The sequence below is a fragment of the Octopus bimaculoides genome, chromosome 15, assembly GCF_046866305.1.
Source record: "Octopus bimaculoides isolate indiv1 chromosome 15, ASM4686630v1, whole genome shotgun sequence".
NCBI lineage: Eukaryota > Metazoa > Mollusca > Cephalopoda > Octopoda > Octopodidae > Octopus > Octopus bimaculoides.
This window is the reverse complement of record NC_142942.1, coordinates 35,636,506-35,655,329: the sequence shown is the minus strand read 5'-3', so window position 1 is coordinate 35,655,329 and position 18,824 is coordinate 35,636,506. Positions and strand designations below refer to the sequence as shown.

The 18,824-nt window shown below is 32.9% G+C and overlaps 1 protein-coding gene across 4 annotated transcripts in view; it reads right to left on the bottom strand.

Annotated features, from left to right (window-relative positions):
• Positions 1–18,824, bottom strand: part of LOC106867458 (putative G protein-coupled receptor 139) — a 407,204-nt gene that overhangs the window by 92,737 nt on the left and 295,643 nt on the right. For all 4 annotated transcript variants that reach the window (XR_001409149.3, XR_008265624.2, XM_014912337.3 and 1 more), the window contains one exon: positions 14,506–14,603. Coding sequence is in view for 2 of the 4 variants with exons in the window: in XM_014912337.3 (XP_014767823.1) it covers positions 14,506–14,508 (3 nt within the window). In the remaining 2 variants the exon portion in view is untranslated. The remainder of the gene's footprint in view (positions 1–14,505; positions 14,604–18,824) is intronic.

Here is an 18,824-nt window from a genome sequence, read left to right as displayed (position 1 = left end):
CCATAGTGGCATCGACAACAGCCACGGCACCAACAACACAACCGACGATAACAACAAGAGCGACAGCAATTGCAGCGGCAGCGGCGGCGGCGGTCACGCCAGCTGCCCGTGCAGCAGCTGCGGTAGCCACCGCAACAATACCAATAGTTACAACAGCAGCACCAGCAATAGCAGCAACAACAATGACAACACCAACATCGGGCCTAGCTGTAACAGCAACATCAGCAGCGTTAACGATAGCTGTAACACCACTAGCGCAAGAGCACTGATACGAGAATATGCCGAGTCTACAGCCGGCCCGCTCAAGCAGCGTCTGAGTAACCACAAGTCTACCATTAAGATACCAAACAGGCGCAACATCCCGTCCCTGCCCAGCTACGCATAACGGTTAAAAGAGGAGAGTACGCCACACATAATTAAATGGAGACACCTTGAATGACTGGGGTTAAATATCTGAACGGGAGTAAATGATGTAAGCTTTGCTTGGCTGAATGGGCAAGGATCCTGAAAAACTCACTTGATCCGGATGCCTTTTTTTAAATTCCGAAAAAGAGATGTTTACTAAATACCCTCATCCTATTGCAAAAATGGAATTCTCCATTTGCCGTCTATGAAAACGCTACTAACTTCGAAAATGGAAGTGGATACCGCTGGAACAGATGTAAAGGGGGTAACTCCGCACCGCCCAAGACTTTACCAGTACAGTTTCGTTCCGATGTTTTATTTTCTTTTATAAAATCAACTGACGTTTTTCTCTCTCTCCAGTTGCAGCAAATTATGTGCCTCCGGCAATTGAAGTCGGGCAGGTTGCCTATACAGCTAAGTGCTTTATAGGTGCAAAACCAACGGTCACTGTCTGACTGGCCATAACAAACAACCATATAGGGACGTTGATAGATAGATAGATAGATAGAGAGAGAGAGAGAGAGAGAGAGAGAGATAGACCGATTGTGCATGTATGTATGTATGTATGTATGTATGAGTGAGCGTACACAATTGCTTACTTACCATTGTTTTTGTAATGTATATAATTATATACTTTAGCTTTTTATATTGGTTACTTAGATTTCTCATATGTAAACATGAATTTATATGAATTTTCCTTTCTCTTAGATTAAGGATTATATGCATTCATATTTTTATACGATGATGTAATATAAAAATAGTGAGCTGGAAAAACAGCTGAAAGAACAGAATCTATCGCTTTTTAATGATATTATTCATAAAGTGATCCATAATGCTGAATTACGTGTCAAATTAATTTGCATTCTAAAGCCATTAACGGAAATTCATTATTTGGTACTTTTCTCTTGAGCTTCAATTATACTTAAAATTTACGCAAGTTTTATGTTTAGAAATCTAGTTTTAAAAAATATTTTATTCTTCTCGAATGTTATTGTTCTCATTCAACTATTATATATTTCATTTCCGAATATTCTGCATTTTCTTTTATTTCTGATGATTAATGTTAAGATGCCTTCTTGGCTAATTGCAGAAATACATCTTCTTCATCAAAATTCAATCATTTACTTTTGTGTAGAATTTCATTGCGGAACTTGAAAACCGAATTTCAACTACTGGTGTATTAGTTCTATGCGTGTTTAATAACGTATTTATTTAAAATATACGTATTTTTAGTTTTGTCAATATCCTGCTTTACCGACCATTTTAACTGTTTAAATAGAAATCTTCCCATATTTGTATTTAATATTTTCACCCTATGTGAGACATCGCTGTAGGCTTCATATCGGGTGAAAATATTTATCAGACTTGTGGCTGAATCATTTTACATTATTGTTCTAAATTGTCATTGTCCTCATTTTATTCTGAAACTAAGCACTTATTTCCCCTCTAATGCCCCTATTTCATTGTATCCTAGATGTCAAAATATTCAATTAGTAATGAACTGTAGTAATTAAGTAGAAGAACGGGAATTTACAGGACAACTGAGACTTGCTCTTATTGACCTCATAACTCACAATTCTACTGGCCCTATACTGGAGTACTCTTAAAGATAAAAATCTTATGGTAAAGAATGGTCGCTTATATAACAGCAGCACTAACCCAGATGGTATGCATGTCTCTATGAACGTTAGTATACATGCATGATTTTATGCATATATGTATGATTGAATGCATATATGCTTGTATTATGATGAATAATTGCTTCCACAAAGTAAAGAATATATGACATGTTAAGTAGGGTACATATATCCAGTATAATATAGTGGTGGAAGATCATTTTTCTTCCGTATCTGAATTTACACCAGACAAAATGGGGATACTTCATCCCATATTATACTCCTCGTCACCGGTATCTTCATCAACCTCCCTCCCTTCCTCCCCCTTTTCCTCATCATCATCACAAGCAGCAGCAGCAGTGGTGTTGGTAGTAGTAGTAGTAGTAGTAGTAGTAGTAGTAGTGGTGGTGGTGGTGGTGGTGGTGGTGGTGGTAGTAGTAGTAGTACTGCTAGTAGTAGTACAGCAGCAGTAGTAGCAGTTGCAGTAGTAGCAGTTGCAGTAGTAGCAGTTGCAGTAGTAGCAGTTGCAGTAGTAGCAGTTGCAGGGGCAGCAGCAGCAGTAGTGGTAGTAGTAGTAGTAGTAGTAGTAGTAGTAGTAGTAGTAGTAGTAGTAATAGTAGTAGTAGTAGTAGTAGTAGTGGCAGCAGCAGCAGCAGCAGCAGAAGTAGTAGTAGTAGTAGTAGTAGTAGTAGTAGTAGTAGTAATTTTTTTATACAATATGCATCATAATTCCCACAAGAATAATTCTTAATGGTGTTTTGTCCTCCAGGCTGACAACTTTAATGTAATATTAAATGAAATTATAAAACAAATACAATTAAAATGCATCTCCAAATATTAACTTGAATCTTCAACAAATCCAAATATCGGCTATTTGAAATTTTGATTCGAAGCCTCTACATAGTGTTTCTAAATATGTATTTTTTTTATGACTGGATCAAAATTATATACATGAAAATATTAAACACTTAAAATAAAAACATTTTGCTGCCAACTATCTTTAGAAATCTATTATTGTGATGTGACGAGAAATAAGCTTTGTAAATAAATAATTAAGAAAACATAAATTATAGCGATTATAGTAAGACAGAGGGAAAAAATTAGAGAGGGTTTAGGTATAACAAAAGAATCAGACACACATATATAAGGAGTGAAACAATGATTATTCGAGAATAGATACTGAACGAGAGAGACCTACAATGCAAAGGAAAATAATGAAAGCTTTCGTAAGAGAATAAGTATCCAGTTCAAAATTAAAATTATACAATTATGAAAATATTTGTAAACAGGAGGTAAATAGAACAGAAAATGATAGTTCAAAAATGAATAACAAAAACAAAACACTCCCTATATGCATATCTATATTTATCTATCTTTATATATATAATTTCGCACACATATATACATAATAGAGTTTAGAGATAAAGCAGCGATCTCGCAGAATCATTACCGGAAAAATAAAATATTTAGTGGCATTTCTTCCTGTTTTCTGTTCTGAGTTCAAATTCCTCCGAGGTCGACTTTGACTCCCATCCTTTCGGAGCTGATAAAATAAGTATGAGTGGAGCACTGGAGTTGATATAATCGACTAACCCCTTCCACCCAAATTTTAGGCCTCATGACTATAGTTCAAAGAATTATTAGAATCTACAGCTATTTCAATCATAAGTTTCTCAGTTTCGAATGTTCAAACAAATCTGTTTGAACAATGAATTTCGTGAATCCCAGAGTGAAAAAAACTTAGAGTGTACAATGGGGGATAAATTATGTTAATGTCATAAACTAGTTTTTATCAAAATATGTTGGCGTAAAATTTATTTAAAAACGAATTAAATTAATGTTTAGTTCTAATTTTTTTTTCCTTTCGTATACACTGCATGATATATAGACATACGCTTTCTTTAAAATTCATAGATAATAGTGTCAAGTTGAGTAATCGCACATTGTTTTTATTAATAACTTTATTCCATTAGTGTATATTTACGTTAGTGTTGTATTATAGAACGATATTGCTAATGATTCCGATCTTTTTATTAATCTTTATTTATTATTCATCGTAACTAAACTAAGAATAATAATCAAATGAAGATTAATAAAATCAACGGAATTATTAGCAACATCGTCCTGTAATACATCACTAATGTAAATATATATTAATGGGATAAATTATTAATATAAACAATGTGAAAATTACTCAGCGTGATATTCTTGATGTTTATCCAACGATCTCTAAAGAGTTTTTAAATAAAGCAATATACTTTACAAAGATGTATAGCACATTAGATAAAAGTGACATCATTGTAAAGTATGCGCGAAAGAGTCGGCTTTTGGATAATGTCTCAGTTTGGGTCAAGAAATATGACCTGCACAGTTCTTTTTATGTAAGCATGTGATTGTTTGATGACGCAGATAGTTTGCTACCCAAAAATATTATATATATTCGATATAGTAAACAGAAAATTCCTTTCTGTTATTTTAGCCTGTACGGAGAGTATGTGTTAGCTATTTATAAAAATGCAAATGTACTTACTTCATAGAAGAGAATGAGGATCTAACACAGATATTCAGATTATTCATACTTAAAATTACCAGAAATTAATTAAACGTTGAATATCCTCGGTATTGCACCAAATCTAAATACTAGCTAATGTTAACCTTTATCAAACCAACCAAAAAATCAACTGACGTAAGCGTAGGTTATTACAGTACATAAACGCCTGTAGTAAGTAATGATCTAACAAATTATGTCAAGAGAACTATCTTGAATGTGGCCTATAAAAATTGAACGCTGCTACAACGATGCTAGTGGAGTAAATCCTATATATTCACAGTGCATGATTCCTTACAGGAAATGCTGTTATGATATCAAGTGGTCCTATACCTATTCCTCCCTTAATATAATGTCTAACTTACGTTTCACTAACATTAATAAATTAGCAGGTATCTTCGCCATAAAAATTACAAAATTGGTTTGTTTCAGTTGTACAGCGAATGTGAATCGAATAATATAGTGCAATGGGGAGGCTGGTTGTTTTTGTAGGGAAATCACTACGTTTCGGTTGGAGGGATTCTGCAATACAAAAGGCATGGTATGTGGAGAGAAGTTTAAATATATATATACATAAACATTGGCACCACTCAAAATTGATATATCCCTGTGAGAGTGTGAGAGATGGGTCATTTAAAAGCTGATTTCACAACAATTTCTCTTCTTTTAGAACAGACTAAAAGAATATAATAAAATTCACAAATTATTTTGGATATAATCTTGATAAAGCTGTCAACAGCTTTTTTCATCAAAGGATTGTTGAAAAATTATTAAATTATAGGGAAGTCTTAAATTGAGAAGCTGTGAAAAAATATATATATAGGCGTAGGAGTGGCTGTGTGGTAAGTGGCTTGCTTACAAACCACATGGTTCCGGGTTCAGTCCCACTGCGTGGCACCTTGGGCAAGTGTCTTCCACTATAGCCTCGGGCCGACCAAAATCTTGTGAGTGGATTTGGTAGACGGAAACTGAAAGAAGCCCGTCGTATATATGTATATGTATATATGTATGTGTGTTTGTGTATCTGTGTTTGTCCCCCCACCATAGCTTGACAACCAATGCTGGTGTGTTTACGTCCCCGTAACTTAACGGTTCGGCAAAAAGAGACCGATAGAATAAGTACTAGGTTTACAAAGAATAAGTTCTGGAGTCGATATGCTCGACTAAAGGCGGTATACCAGCATGGCCGCAGTCAAATGACTGAAACAAGTAAAATAGTAAAAGAGTAAAGAGTAAAAGAGTATATGGAACTAAATTATATGGCCCCGGCACTGTAGAAGTAAACTACTAATTCTGAGTAACTCACAGATACCAGAGATATATCAGAATATCAAATCAGAAGCTGCACACATGCATCAAGATCTGGCCAACAAGAATTGAGATGCAGATAACCCATTTTAGAATTTTCAGGCAAACACTTCTGTCTTTCTATTTTCTAAAATTCGTCTTTTATATCCTACTATTACTTTCTTTAATTCTCACTCCTTACATTTCGCTTCACTGTCTGATATCGTATTATGAAACTACCTGAAGTTTATGATTTATTATATACAATTTCTTCGTTTATACCTCTAAACGTTATTGTACAATATGCTTAATTGTAAGTTAACAAGTGAAATACTGTTGAAAGTAACTCTATTGGGTTTCAACTCTAATTGATGTCTCTTACAATAAATAGAGATTTATGTTTAGTATTGCTCATAGCACAAACTACGAGTTCAATGAAAGAGGTGAATGACTCATTCAAGTCAGATAATAATAATTTTAATTGCTTTCAATGCTTATAAGTTTCTTTGGAGCTATCTGTAAGATGCACACACTGGATTCTATATAGTATATATATATATATATATATATATATATATATATATATATATATATATATATATATATAATCATAAATATATAGGGATTGACAGTAACCTGCTTCTCCAACATACTGAGAATTCAGAAATGGCAATAAAAGAACTACTGATTTCAAAACTACAAATTATTACTCCAGATTGATAGCGATATTTTTGATACACACAGAACAAAAAACAGCAGAGAAGAGTAAAGGTTTTTTCATACTGAGCTACCCGGCAAAATTGTTAATTATTAATTTTATTACTAATTGACGATTCCCTGCCCTGCATATATATATATATATATATATATATATATATATATATATATATATATATATATATATATATATATATATATATATATATATATATATATATATATATATATATGTATGTATGTATGTATATATATATATATATATATATATATATATATATATATATATATATATATATATATATATATATATATATATATATATATATATATATATATATATATATATATATATATATGTATGTATGTATGTATATATATATATATATATATATATATATATATATATGTACATACACATATATTGGGTTTGTGTGTTTGTGTGGATGTGTGTGAACACGTATATATATATATGTATATATATACATACATATATATATATATATATATACATACATATATATATATATATATATATATATATATATATATATATATATATATATATGTGTGTGTGTGTTTCAGCCAAGTGGCTGCGGTCATGCTGGTGCACCACCGTGATTTTCACGTTCCTTGCATGGCTCTTCTCCCCCACCTGACATGGTCCAATCAAGAGTTTTGATGGCACATCTGGTGTATAAGAGAATTTGACACAGCTGCCCTAAACTGCGTCTCATTACGAGCCATTGGTTCGTCTGGTATTGTGGAGAGGAAAGCGTCAAGCTTTGTCTTGAAGACCTCCGCATCCATGTCTTGCATGTCTCTCAAATGTTTTGGCAGGGCATTGAAGAGCTGAGGTCCTCTGAAACCGAGGCTGCTACAGTATCTCGTTCTTATGTGAGATGCAGTGGACGGTACCTTTGGCACCATGCAATGGCGACCCGTGCGGGCATTCCTGTAGTACTTGATGCCAAATATAATATGTGACATTTATTGGGTTGCCGTAATAAAACTCTGAGTTTCGGATATCGGCGCGGAAATCTGCTCCGGCATCTTGCCAGTTATCAAGGCAATCAAAAAATGCTGTTAAAATGACGGTTAAACAAAGGGAAATTACCGGTCATTTTCATAGCGTTTTTTTATTGCCTTGAGAACTGATTATATATATATATATATAATTGCACGGTATAATGAATAAACGCCATAAATGGTCAAGACAACTTCATAACATTCCTATATTATCATAACTCGAACATAAATATATATTAAAACATCAGGACATCCAATGGTAAAACCCAATAATATAAAATATACTCATATATACGAATTAAAGATGATAAAACCTAAAAGTGTAATACGAGTGAGGTCCAAAGAAAAAAAAATATATGGATTAATTTAATGCATAATAAAAGCGTCTAAAAATTTAAGGCAATGAAACTAAAATAATAGAAATAGAAATAGAAATAGCTAGGGCAAAGTGGTAACCAGAAAAGAGTCGATTCAATCCAACTCTACGATAGTTTCAAAAGACGTTACCTCTCTTCGTCAAACGATTCCTTTGACAACCAGAAATATGAGACTATCGCAAATTTTCTCCTGAAGAAAAGGTCATTGCCTTTGGATTTCCTTAATTAATTTTACTTTGCCGAATAGAGGCAACGTCTTTTGAAAGTATCGAAGAGATGGATTTGAATGGACTCTTTCCTGGCTAACACTTTGCCCTTTATATTTATATTTATATTTATATCATTTTAGTTTCATTGCCTTAAATCTTTAGTCGCTTTTATCATGTATTAAATTAACCCATATATTTTTCTTCATTCGACTTCACTCGTATTATCCTTTTAGATTTTATCCCTTTTTATTCGTATATATGTGTATATTTTATACTATTGGGTTTTTCCATTGGATGTCCTGATGTTTTAATATATATCTATGCTCGATTTATGATAATATGGGAATGTTATAAATTTGTTTTGAACAATTAGAGCGTTTATTCATTATACCTTTTAATCTAGAGTCCTACTTTTATTCTCTGGTTTAGCAAAATTATAAAATTATCCTCGGCAAGTGTCTTCTGCTATAGCATCAGGCCGACCAAAGCCTTGAGAGTAGATCTGGTAGATGGAAATTGAACGAAGCCCGTCGTATATATATATATATATATATATATATATATATATATATATATATATATATATATATGTGTGTGTGTGTGTGTGTGTGTATATATATATGTATGTATGTATGTATGTATGTGTGTATGTTTGTGTGCCTCTGTCCCCCACCATCGCTTGACAACAGATGTTGGTGTGTTTATGCCCCCGTAACCTAGCGGTTCGGCAAAAGAGACTGATAGGATAAGTACTAGGCTTACAAAGAATAAGTCTTGGGGTCGATTTGTCTGACTAAAGGTGGTGCTCCAGCATGGCTGCAGCAAATGACTGAAACGAATAAAAGAATAAAAGTAAACATACAGAGTCCGCCATAAGGAACTATATATTTTCTTTTACTTGTAACTGTTGATACTTATTCAATTTTTCTATTTCATATGCCATTTGAAAGCTGAAATCTTATAGTTTTATTTCTACCCCTCCCCCCCCCCCCCATTTCAAATATACTGTTATATTTATTATGTCTACCCAATTAACAAAAGAAGAAAATATTGCGGTTTTGAAATGGTTCTGCACAAAGTTATCTGGCAGCTTGAATTTGTTCCTTAAGTTCAGCAATATTGCGAGGCTTTGTTGAGTAGACTTTCTCTTTGAGAACGCCCCACGGGAAAAAGTCAGGTGGGGTCAAATCCGGCGAACGAGACGGCCACTCAAGCGGTCCTCGCCTGCCAATCCATAGACAGGGCAGGTTAGCGTCCAGCCAATCTCGCACAAGCGTAGCATAATGGGCCGGTGCCCCGTCCTGCTGAAAGTACAGACCCTCTGCTCCATCCAGCGGTTGTAATAACGGCAAAACAGCTTCTGTAGCATAGCCAGATAGTTTTGTGCAGAACCATTTAAAAACCGCAATCTTTTGCTCATTTGTTAATCGGGTGGACATAACCGATATAACAGTATATCTGAAATAAGGGGGAAAAAAGGAAATAAAAATATAAGATTTCAGCTTTCAAATGACATAAAATAGAAAAATTGACTAAGTATCAACAAAGTTACATGTAAAAGAAAATATATAGTTACTTATGGTGGACTCTGCATATATATGCGTATATATATATATATATATATATATATATATATATATATATATATATATATATATATATATATATATAAGCAATATATAAGCAATATATATATATATATATATGTATGTATGCGCATGTCTGTGTGTGTGCATCTGCTGTGTGTACAGAGATAGAGAGAGAGAGAGAGAGTGAAAGAAAGAGAGTGTAAGAGGTTGCTATTATTTGTGTTATATAAGCTATATTTACATTTATGATTGCATCCACCATATATATATTCTGCAATCGTATTGTTGCAGTTATATATATTTATATATTTACAATTATTTTTCTAAGAAATGATGTGAATGCTTTCATTTTATAGACACTTTACTATTAAAAGCATATGATACGTAAATACTTGAACACTTAATAACTATGATATATTTAAAATTGTGTGTCATTCACGTTTGAAAATGTCAATTATTTTTTAAATGTATTTTTCGAAAAATTGGCCATTCAACTTCGATTACTTGCTACTGAAGATTTTTTTTTAAATTCATGTATTTTTTGCAAACATATTTTAATATATTTTCTTGTAACCATATGTGTGTGTGTGTGTGTGTGTGTGTGTGTGTGTGTGTGTGTGTGTGTGTGTGTGTGTGTGTGTGTGTGTGTGTGTGTGTTTATGTGTGTGTGTGTGTTGTGTGTGTGTGTGTGCGTGTGTGTGTGTGCGTGTGTATGTGTGTGTGTGTGTGTGTGTGTGTGTGTGTTTCTGTGTGTTTCTGTTTGTTTCTGTGCATGTGTTAATGTATGGGTGTATATTTAGGTATTTATATTTGCGTATAATTCAATGTATGTCATTTGGTATTGTTAATCATCTTGATGAAACTCAACATAGACATTTATTGAAGGTGGTACTGTTGAAGGTGGTGAGTGAAGTTAATAGCGTGTTTACATACGTCAGGCTATCCCTCATTTTTTCTATTTGTCACTCTCGCTCTTTGTCCCCGTCTCTCTCTCTTTATATATATATATATATATATATATATATATACGCATTTATGCACACACACACACACACACACACTCATATATATATACAGACATACTAGATGAGTGAGTAGTTTAAATAGAAACAGAAATACTAAGAAAGAAGAGTAAGCCTGTTGATCATGTGTATGAATAATGTGTGTACACATACATGTAATATATCGTATTTATATGGGGTTTTTTTTAACAAACGTATTACAAAGTATAAATTAGTAATTCAATAAATTCAATAGAACTCAAAATCTATTGAATATTTCAAACTACAATCAATTTCCAATTCTTGTTTATATTTTCAATATGTTGTAATAAGGTTCGTTTCGTTCAAGTAACATTTGGTTTTGAAAGTGTCCGTTGCAACATTAACTAATTGAATGAAAGTTCAAAACTTTAATGGTTTCAAGAATAGAGTAAAATTATTGGGAAAAAATGTTTACGTGTATCTATGTTTTGTATTTATAAACATGTGTTTTCGTGTATATATATATATATAATTATATGTATAATTATATATATAAATGTTTATATATAAAATATCTATATATATATATATGCATATATGTATATTTATATATATATATATATATATATATATATATATATATATATATATATATATATATAGTTAGATAGTTCGATTATGTTTTTTGTCAATATGTGATAAAGGTTATAGGAATTTAATTATGCTTTCTCTCTGCATGCTTTGTAAATCATGAATACTTGTAATTTGCAGTTGACTTTTTGTTTCTTTTTTCTTATTTTTTGTCTTTCTGCTGGAGAGGAGAAGCCACGAAAGTTTACCCTAATTTTTTTAAAGATCTACTATTTGTTGTATATGTTTTTCAGAATCGTGCTAAGTAATCGATAATAATTAAAACCTTTAGTTGTGATTTTCTCTCTATTTAAATCTACATCTTGAACATACAACGCTCCCATGAAAGTTTCGCTCATACCTTTTCCTTGTTCATTTTCGAAGAATGGAAATTTATGTTTTAAAATCTAAGTTATCTTTGCAATATTTTTACATTTTAGAGATTGTTGTTACTTTCTCGGTTTATAAAATTACTCAACAATTTTTTAGTGTTTTTAATGAAATTTTCTTTTTCCAAAATAATATATGCGAAAATATGGGCTACATATGTTATTGTTTTGTTTATTATTCGTATTTTGATTTCGGAAGATAATTTACACTCGTGTGTTACAAAATAACCTGCGAGATAGTGAAAAAAAACCTACACACAGATAATTTTCACAAATGCTTCTAAGAAGTAGTTGTGTGAAGAGTAATGTAGTAATGGGTTCATAATTCCAGAAAAATAGATGAGATGGACACGGATTGAAATTTTTGGTCGCAACTCTTTCTGATCAGGTCCAATATGTGATAAAATAAAGCAACACCTACTACAACAAAATATGTAAAGCTTGTTCCTGTGTCAAAAGTTTTTTAGTTGTTCTATCTCGTCGTGGCACTCCGTCGATTACGACGACGAGGGTTACAGTTGATCCGATAAACGGAACAGCCTACTCGTGAAATTTACGTGCAAGTGGCTGTGCACTCCAGCAATGAAGAATAAGGGGTATGTGTTGACTGTGAATAACAATTACAGAAAAAAAGTTATAAACAACGTCATTTTGACAATACTATTTTAATATATTATTAAAAACCCTATTTACGATACACGCAAATATGTTTTTATCGCTACTACAACCGTGACAGATTTTCATGCATTATCCTAGTACAGATACTCACAAACATATGTGGAACCTACCGTTTCAAGCATCGAGAAAAATTATCGTATCGTGAACAAGAGAGAAGCGTAACAAACGAAGGAAAACAAAGGAAAAGTTTACGGGTTAACAGATATGGAAAGAAGAGTGAAATTAATGCATTAAATGCGAATTTTGCTATTAATTATCGTCCTGTTTACGATATGGATAGCTTGTGAGTTTGTTCTGTTGTTTTGTCAAATTTTGCAGAAGTCTTCCTTATTTTTTATACTTATTATTTGTTTTAAAATTTGTTTTTCCTTAAACTCATTCCATGTGTATGAAGTTAAGCAATTTATGGAATCGATTGGAATAAGAAATTAATACAAACATAGTACTATTGGTTTCAAATATTGGGACCTAGCCCACCCCAGGAAGTCCGGGGTGGGGCTAGGTCGATTACATTGACCCCAGTACTCGACTGGTCCTTCTTTTATCGGTCCCTTAAAGCTGAAAGACAAGGTCAGCTCCGGAATAATTTGAACTCAGAATGTAAAGACGGACGAAATACCGTTAAGCATTTTGCCTGACATGCTACCAAAATCATTTTGCATGATTTACGGATATGCATAAATGAATGTTTCTCTTCGAATAAGTTTTTATATCTAGTTAAATAACATAAGCATTAATAGAAATGTTATTGAGTTTGGTATGTCACCAGCCTGAAGTATTTATATAGATGATTGTGTGACGATATGCTGAATTTCCTTAATAACACATCGCCTAAAAATGTGTAATGTTAATACAAATTTGAGACCTGTTGGTGTCTAGAGAACGCTTCATATTTATTTCAGTTACGATATGTATCGAGTTAGACAAATATCTTTATTCCTACTTATACTGAGAAAGTTGTTGAACAAAACATGTCTGGACACAGTTTAATGTAATTTCTATATGTATTTTAAATATGACATTTGTTTGAATTTTTCATTACATATTTTACCATAGAAGTTGAATGTAGAGACAGTCGTTTAGTGCAGTTGCAATTTTGAGCAATTCTGTTTGTACTTAGTTTGCTAGTTTTTAAAGATCTTTGAGGAAGTATATACGTAAAGTTAGGATTAGCAAGTTAACAGTGCGCTTATCAAATATTTGGCTTTACTTATATAGTGTGTAAATTTGCTTGCTTATTAATTTGAAAATTAACCGCGTTATCAAAGTTGGAAATGAATTAGTGGAATATGGTCAGATTATATAATAAATAAAATAATGCTGGACATGATTAACACAGACTAGAAACTATAAACATCTCGTAATAGGTAAGAACAAAAACGTGTGTGTGTGTGTGTATGTGTGTGTGTGTGTGTGTGTCCGTGTGTGCGTGCATGCACGTCTGTGTGCGTGTCTGTGTTCGTGTGTATGTGTGTGCATGCGCGCTTGCATGCATGCGTGTGCGTGTGTGCGTTTGTGTGTGTGTTTGTGTGTGTGTTTGTGTGTGTGTGTGTGTGTGTGTGTATGTGTGTGTGTGTGTGTGCATTGTACACCTTTTGTTATTCCTTAATTTCAAATACAGATTACTAAAATTTAGAAAATGTGGCAACTTCGTGACGCCCGATTCAAAGTCTCTTAAAAAATGAATGGCAATGTTTATTTATATTAGCTATTCTTAAATTAGTATCAAAGGTTTGTAAAGATCAAGTCACTCGAAAGATGTCGATATTTTTCAATGAAATCCTTTTTAGTTGCATTCGAGCAACATATAAAATAATTCTAAATGGAATAATGAATCAATCGGCGATTGTGCTTTGGAATAATTACATCAATGATTGATGTATACGACGATTTGGAAATAATAATTTATAAAACAAATATGAAATATGTATATGATACAAAACAAGGAACATTCTGAAGAGACAATCTTCTTTTTCTTGTTTTTAGCACCTCGGAAAAACTTAAAAAGTGAAAATAATACAAAAAGGAAAACATAATTACAAACTTACCATGTTTAGCAGCAAAGTATGATACAATTAAGAATGCTCCTGATTGATAACAGAATTTCGAGTTGACAATAAAATAATGGTGCTCTTATGATTTTATCCTGCAATTAGAATAAAGGAAATGTGAGAATAAATTCGAGGAGGTTACATATGGGATAGAGCTCTAAAAGAATTAATGAATAAAGATAGAAGCGTCTACAAAAAAGAAAAAAACATTCCTACCCCAAAAAACTCATGACTCTGAGAGTGTTCTAATGTGAGTAATTGGCACACAGGTGTTTCATTTTTTATTTTTACTCTTGTTAAAGCATCCGACTTGAAAACAATTAGCTATTTCGATAATTGTTAAACACTCTTACATTTGAACAGCTGAGCAGTTTAGTGCAAAACAGAAGCATCGAAATATCTATGCCAAAAGAATATAGCATAACTAAACTTTCAGCTATCGTAGTAGCCATTACCTAAGTATGCAATGAGCCGCAGATATTGGTACTATTGTAGTCTCAATGAATGGATATTTAGCATGTAGCACGTTAGGTGTATTTAACGAACAGGTTAATGATATTATTACCGGCAACAAATATTATCGGTATAGTCTGATTAAAATGATACCATAAATTCTTGAACTGAGCTCCTTCAAATAAATTATATACGTTTGAAATAAATAGCAAAAATCATCTCAGCATGCCTCATGACTGAAACACGGAATGCAGCGTTAAAATTTTTTTTATTAAAATAAAAACGACGAATGCATGTTTTTAGGTATTTTAAAGATTCAATAACATAGTTACATGGAATCTAAGCAAGAGTTCTAGATTTAGTTTCAAATATCCATTATAAACTTTCCATTCCACCGCCTGTTTGAGCCTAATACACACCATTCTAGGATTTAATATATTTCTAGTACTTACTTTCTCAGGTCTTAGGTCGGAAATTCTTTCCAAACGGTTGGGATATCAATTAGAGAAACATAATTGACGAAAATTGTAGAATATTGAAACTCCACGTGGTTGAATGTCCAGAGATAATCTCACCTGTGCATTTTGTTGTCGCATCACACATTCAAAATCTAGAATTGTCATTCATGGACGGTTACATATTGGGAAACTAACACGGTATGCATATAACCCCAAAGAAATCAACGAAGACTACTGCTTCTAAATCCATACATGTACTTTTTTTACTATTGGAATGAAAAATCGATTTTCGATAAATAGGGAGTTACTGTTACTGTGATTTTTTTGTATCAAATACGGTTGTATATTTGTCGCTAAAATTTTGGAGCAAATCGTGAGATCGGTGGTCAAATCACGGACCGTGACAGTAATTATTTCAAACCTGTTGCAGATATATTTCTGCAGTGAGAAAATGGTCTGCTAAATGCAAATACAAATAATAATAATAATAATAATAATAATAATAATAATAATAATAATAATAATAATAATAATAATAATAATAATAATAATAATAATAATATAGAGCCAAAAAATAGCTGACAAAGGGTTGGACTATATCCGAGGAAGTAATACTCATTGAAATTTAATGATGTATTTTAACTTGATACCTCCACTACCCGCACAGCGATCGTAAACGCACGTGTTACATCAAAATCAGACCATCTTCGAACCCTAAAACATCATGTACAAAAAAATTACAAACAGATTAAATAACACCGGTATTATTCCACCCAAGAATAACAACCGAGAAGTGCGTACTGTAAGCTTGTTACGAAAAAAGTACGAAGATCTGAACGTGCAAAACAATCTGACAACAGAAATAAACGAACCGATACCCTACGAAAACGATGACCTTCAAAATAAAGGGCCGGACGTTGTTCCTCATGTCCCGCAAACAAAACCAAAACGGCATAAATGGACACGTGAGGAATACATTTCGATCCTACACGCCTATTTCACAGCAGTGCTCTACCCAAAAAACGAAAACACAACAACACATACATATAAAATATGGATATAACATACAGAAAATTGCACTACTGGGTACTGCACACATTCTACGTAAAACAGTTTCAATACAGTAAACATAAGAGCACCACAGCAAACCACAGCAAATACCCAAGGCGCACAGAGCTGCGCTCGGTAGTGAAGTGAAAGCACTTTATAAAAATAAAACTACTGAACAATAATAATAATAGCAACAACAATAATAATAACAACAACAACAATACTAATAATAATAAACGCCCTGATGCGGTACCAGGCAGTGGCTTTCGCAGTTTCTCATTTAAACTGATTGGAAGTATCATCATGTACATTGTTTTAACTTGATATAAAAGATGGGCTACAGCAAATATTCTGCTCAATACCGTAGATTTGCTTGTCAGTTGTTTGACCTTAACCAGTTGAGCATGTCCCTTAGTTGCTGACAATATGTGCATCTCTGATCACGCGCAGAAATAGAGGAGGAGCATCATAGCCATGTGTTGCGGGGAATTCTTTGGGGTTTGGATAATTCGCCCCTCGAAACGTGGGTGTTTCGTTCAACATCCTTAAACAACCCTTATTCAGGAACCTTTTGAGCAAGATGTGCTACTCGACCTGAAGAAAATTTTAACTAGGCCCCCACCTGCAAATTCATGTGCTATTAATCTTGATATGGGATCACCATGCCGTGCACATATGGTTGTGATGCATGCGCCTGGTATACCCTTGTCAAACGGGTAGTCATGATGGGTATACTGGACTTCGTATATTTTACATTTTACCCCAGCGTCAATTTGATGTCATGCTGTGCTCTCTCACTCAATAATAATAATAATAATAATAATAATAATGATAATAATAATAATAATAATAATAATAATAATAATAATAATAATAATAATAATAATAATAATAATAATAATAATAATAATAATAATAATAATAATAATAATGCAGTCATACTATCCCTGTTCTAACCGTTGATCCCTACATTCATTTCCGACAGAACTTCATTTGAGCTGAAGCAGCCTTTCAGAAATGTAAGTGTAGTTGGACAAATAAATGCAGAAACTAAGAGGGGTGGGGACACCGACCGTTTACCAAGAGTCTACACCACGTGAAAGTCTTTCGGGAGTTTAATGAAAAGGTGGACAATAAGAAGTCACACATTTATGAACTTTATGTTCAGACACAAGATCCTAAGGATCATATCCATGGCGGCTCCACTAGACCTAAATCCATGTTGTGTGTGTGTGTGTGTGTGTGTGTGTGTGTGTGTGTGTGCATGTGTGTGTATGTGTGCGTGTGTGTGTATGCGTGCGTGTTTGCGTGTGTGTGTGAGTATAGCATTGAAATAACTTATGATTAAAATAACGATGAGTATAAAATTTTTAATGCATATCTAAAAGAGGACAGCGGTTAGCTGTAATATCTTAATCTAACAATGTTTCAAATGTGCACATTGATTAAATATTAGCCTAGCTAGCTTTGCATCAAATATCATCAAATATCATCAAATATTTGTTGAAAGATTTCTATATATCACCCAATATTTTTGACTAATCTCAGAATATCAGTTGGTTTTAGTCACCGACGTCATTCTGAGCGAGCGCTTCAGTGATTAGGTTTGGCTTAGAATAGACCCCCTCACCTCGCTGAAAATGTTCCAGGCACGCGGTATGTCAAAACGGACATGTCACCGTTCCGTCAAAATTTAAGACCTACGAAGGTGAAGTACTAGATATATATCAAATCCTAAGGAGGCTCAAAACAGACAGTACAACGGAAAGTACATACCTGCGTGGACACCACGCTATGATATAAATATATAAATATATATATATATGGATATTTTGTCCCCTTCTTGTATCACCTAACTCTCTGGATGTTTTGTGTTCTTGTCCCATTATGTATTATATATATATGTGTGTGTGTGTGTGTGTGTGTGTGTGTGTGTGTGTGTGTGTGCGTGCGTGCGTGCGTGCGTGTGTGTGTGTGAATAAAAATAAAAATAAAAATATATAAAAAAGGGCTTTGTATGATCGTGTATAGAGGAATATATTATTTAAAAGAGTTCCAAATCTGTTTTTTATGTTTTATTTATATTCTTATTAAATTAATGTGGGATATAGAATATGGAATATATAATATAAATAGTAAAATGAAATGAAGTATTGATTGTCTTATGGAATATATGAAATATTGAGTATTAAATATAGAGTATTAAATATATAAGGACTAGTATACTTTCCTGGCTCATAGCAATACATCTGTCAGACGGGACCTTGATGAATGACAGTTGGAACTCTTTTAAATACTATATATATATATATATATATATATATATATATATATATATATATATATATATATATA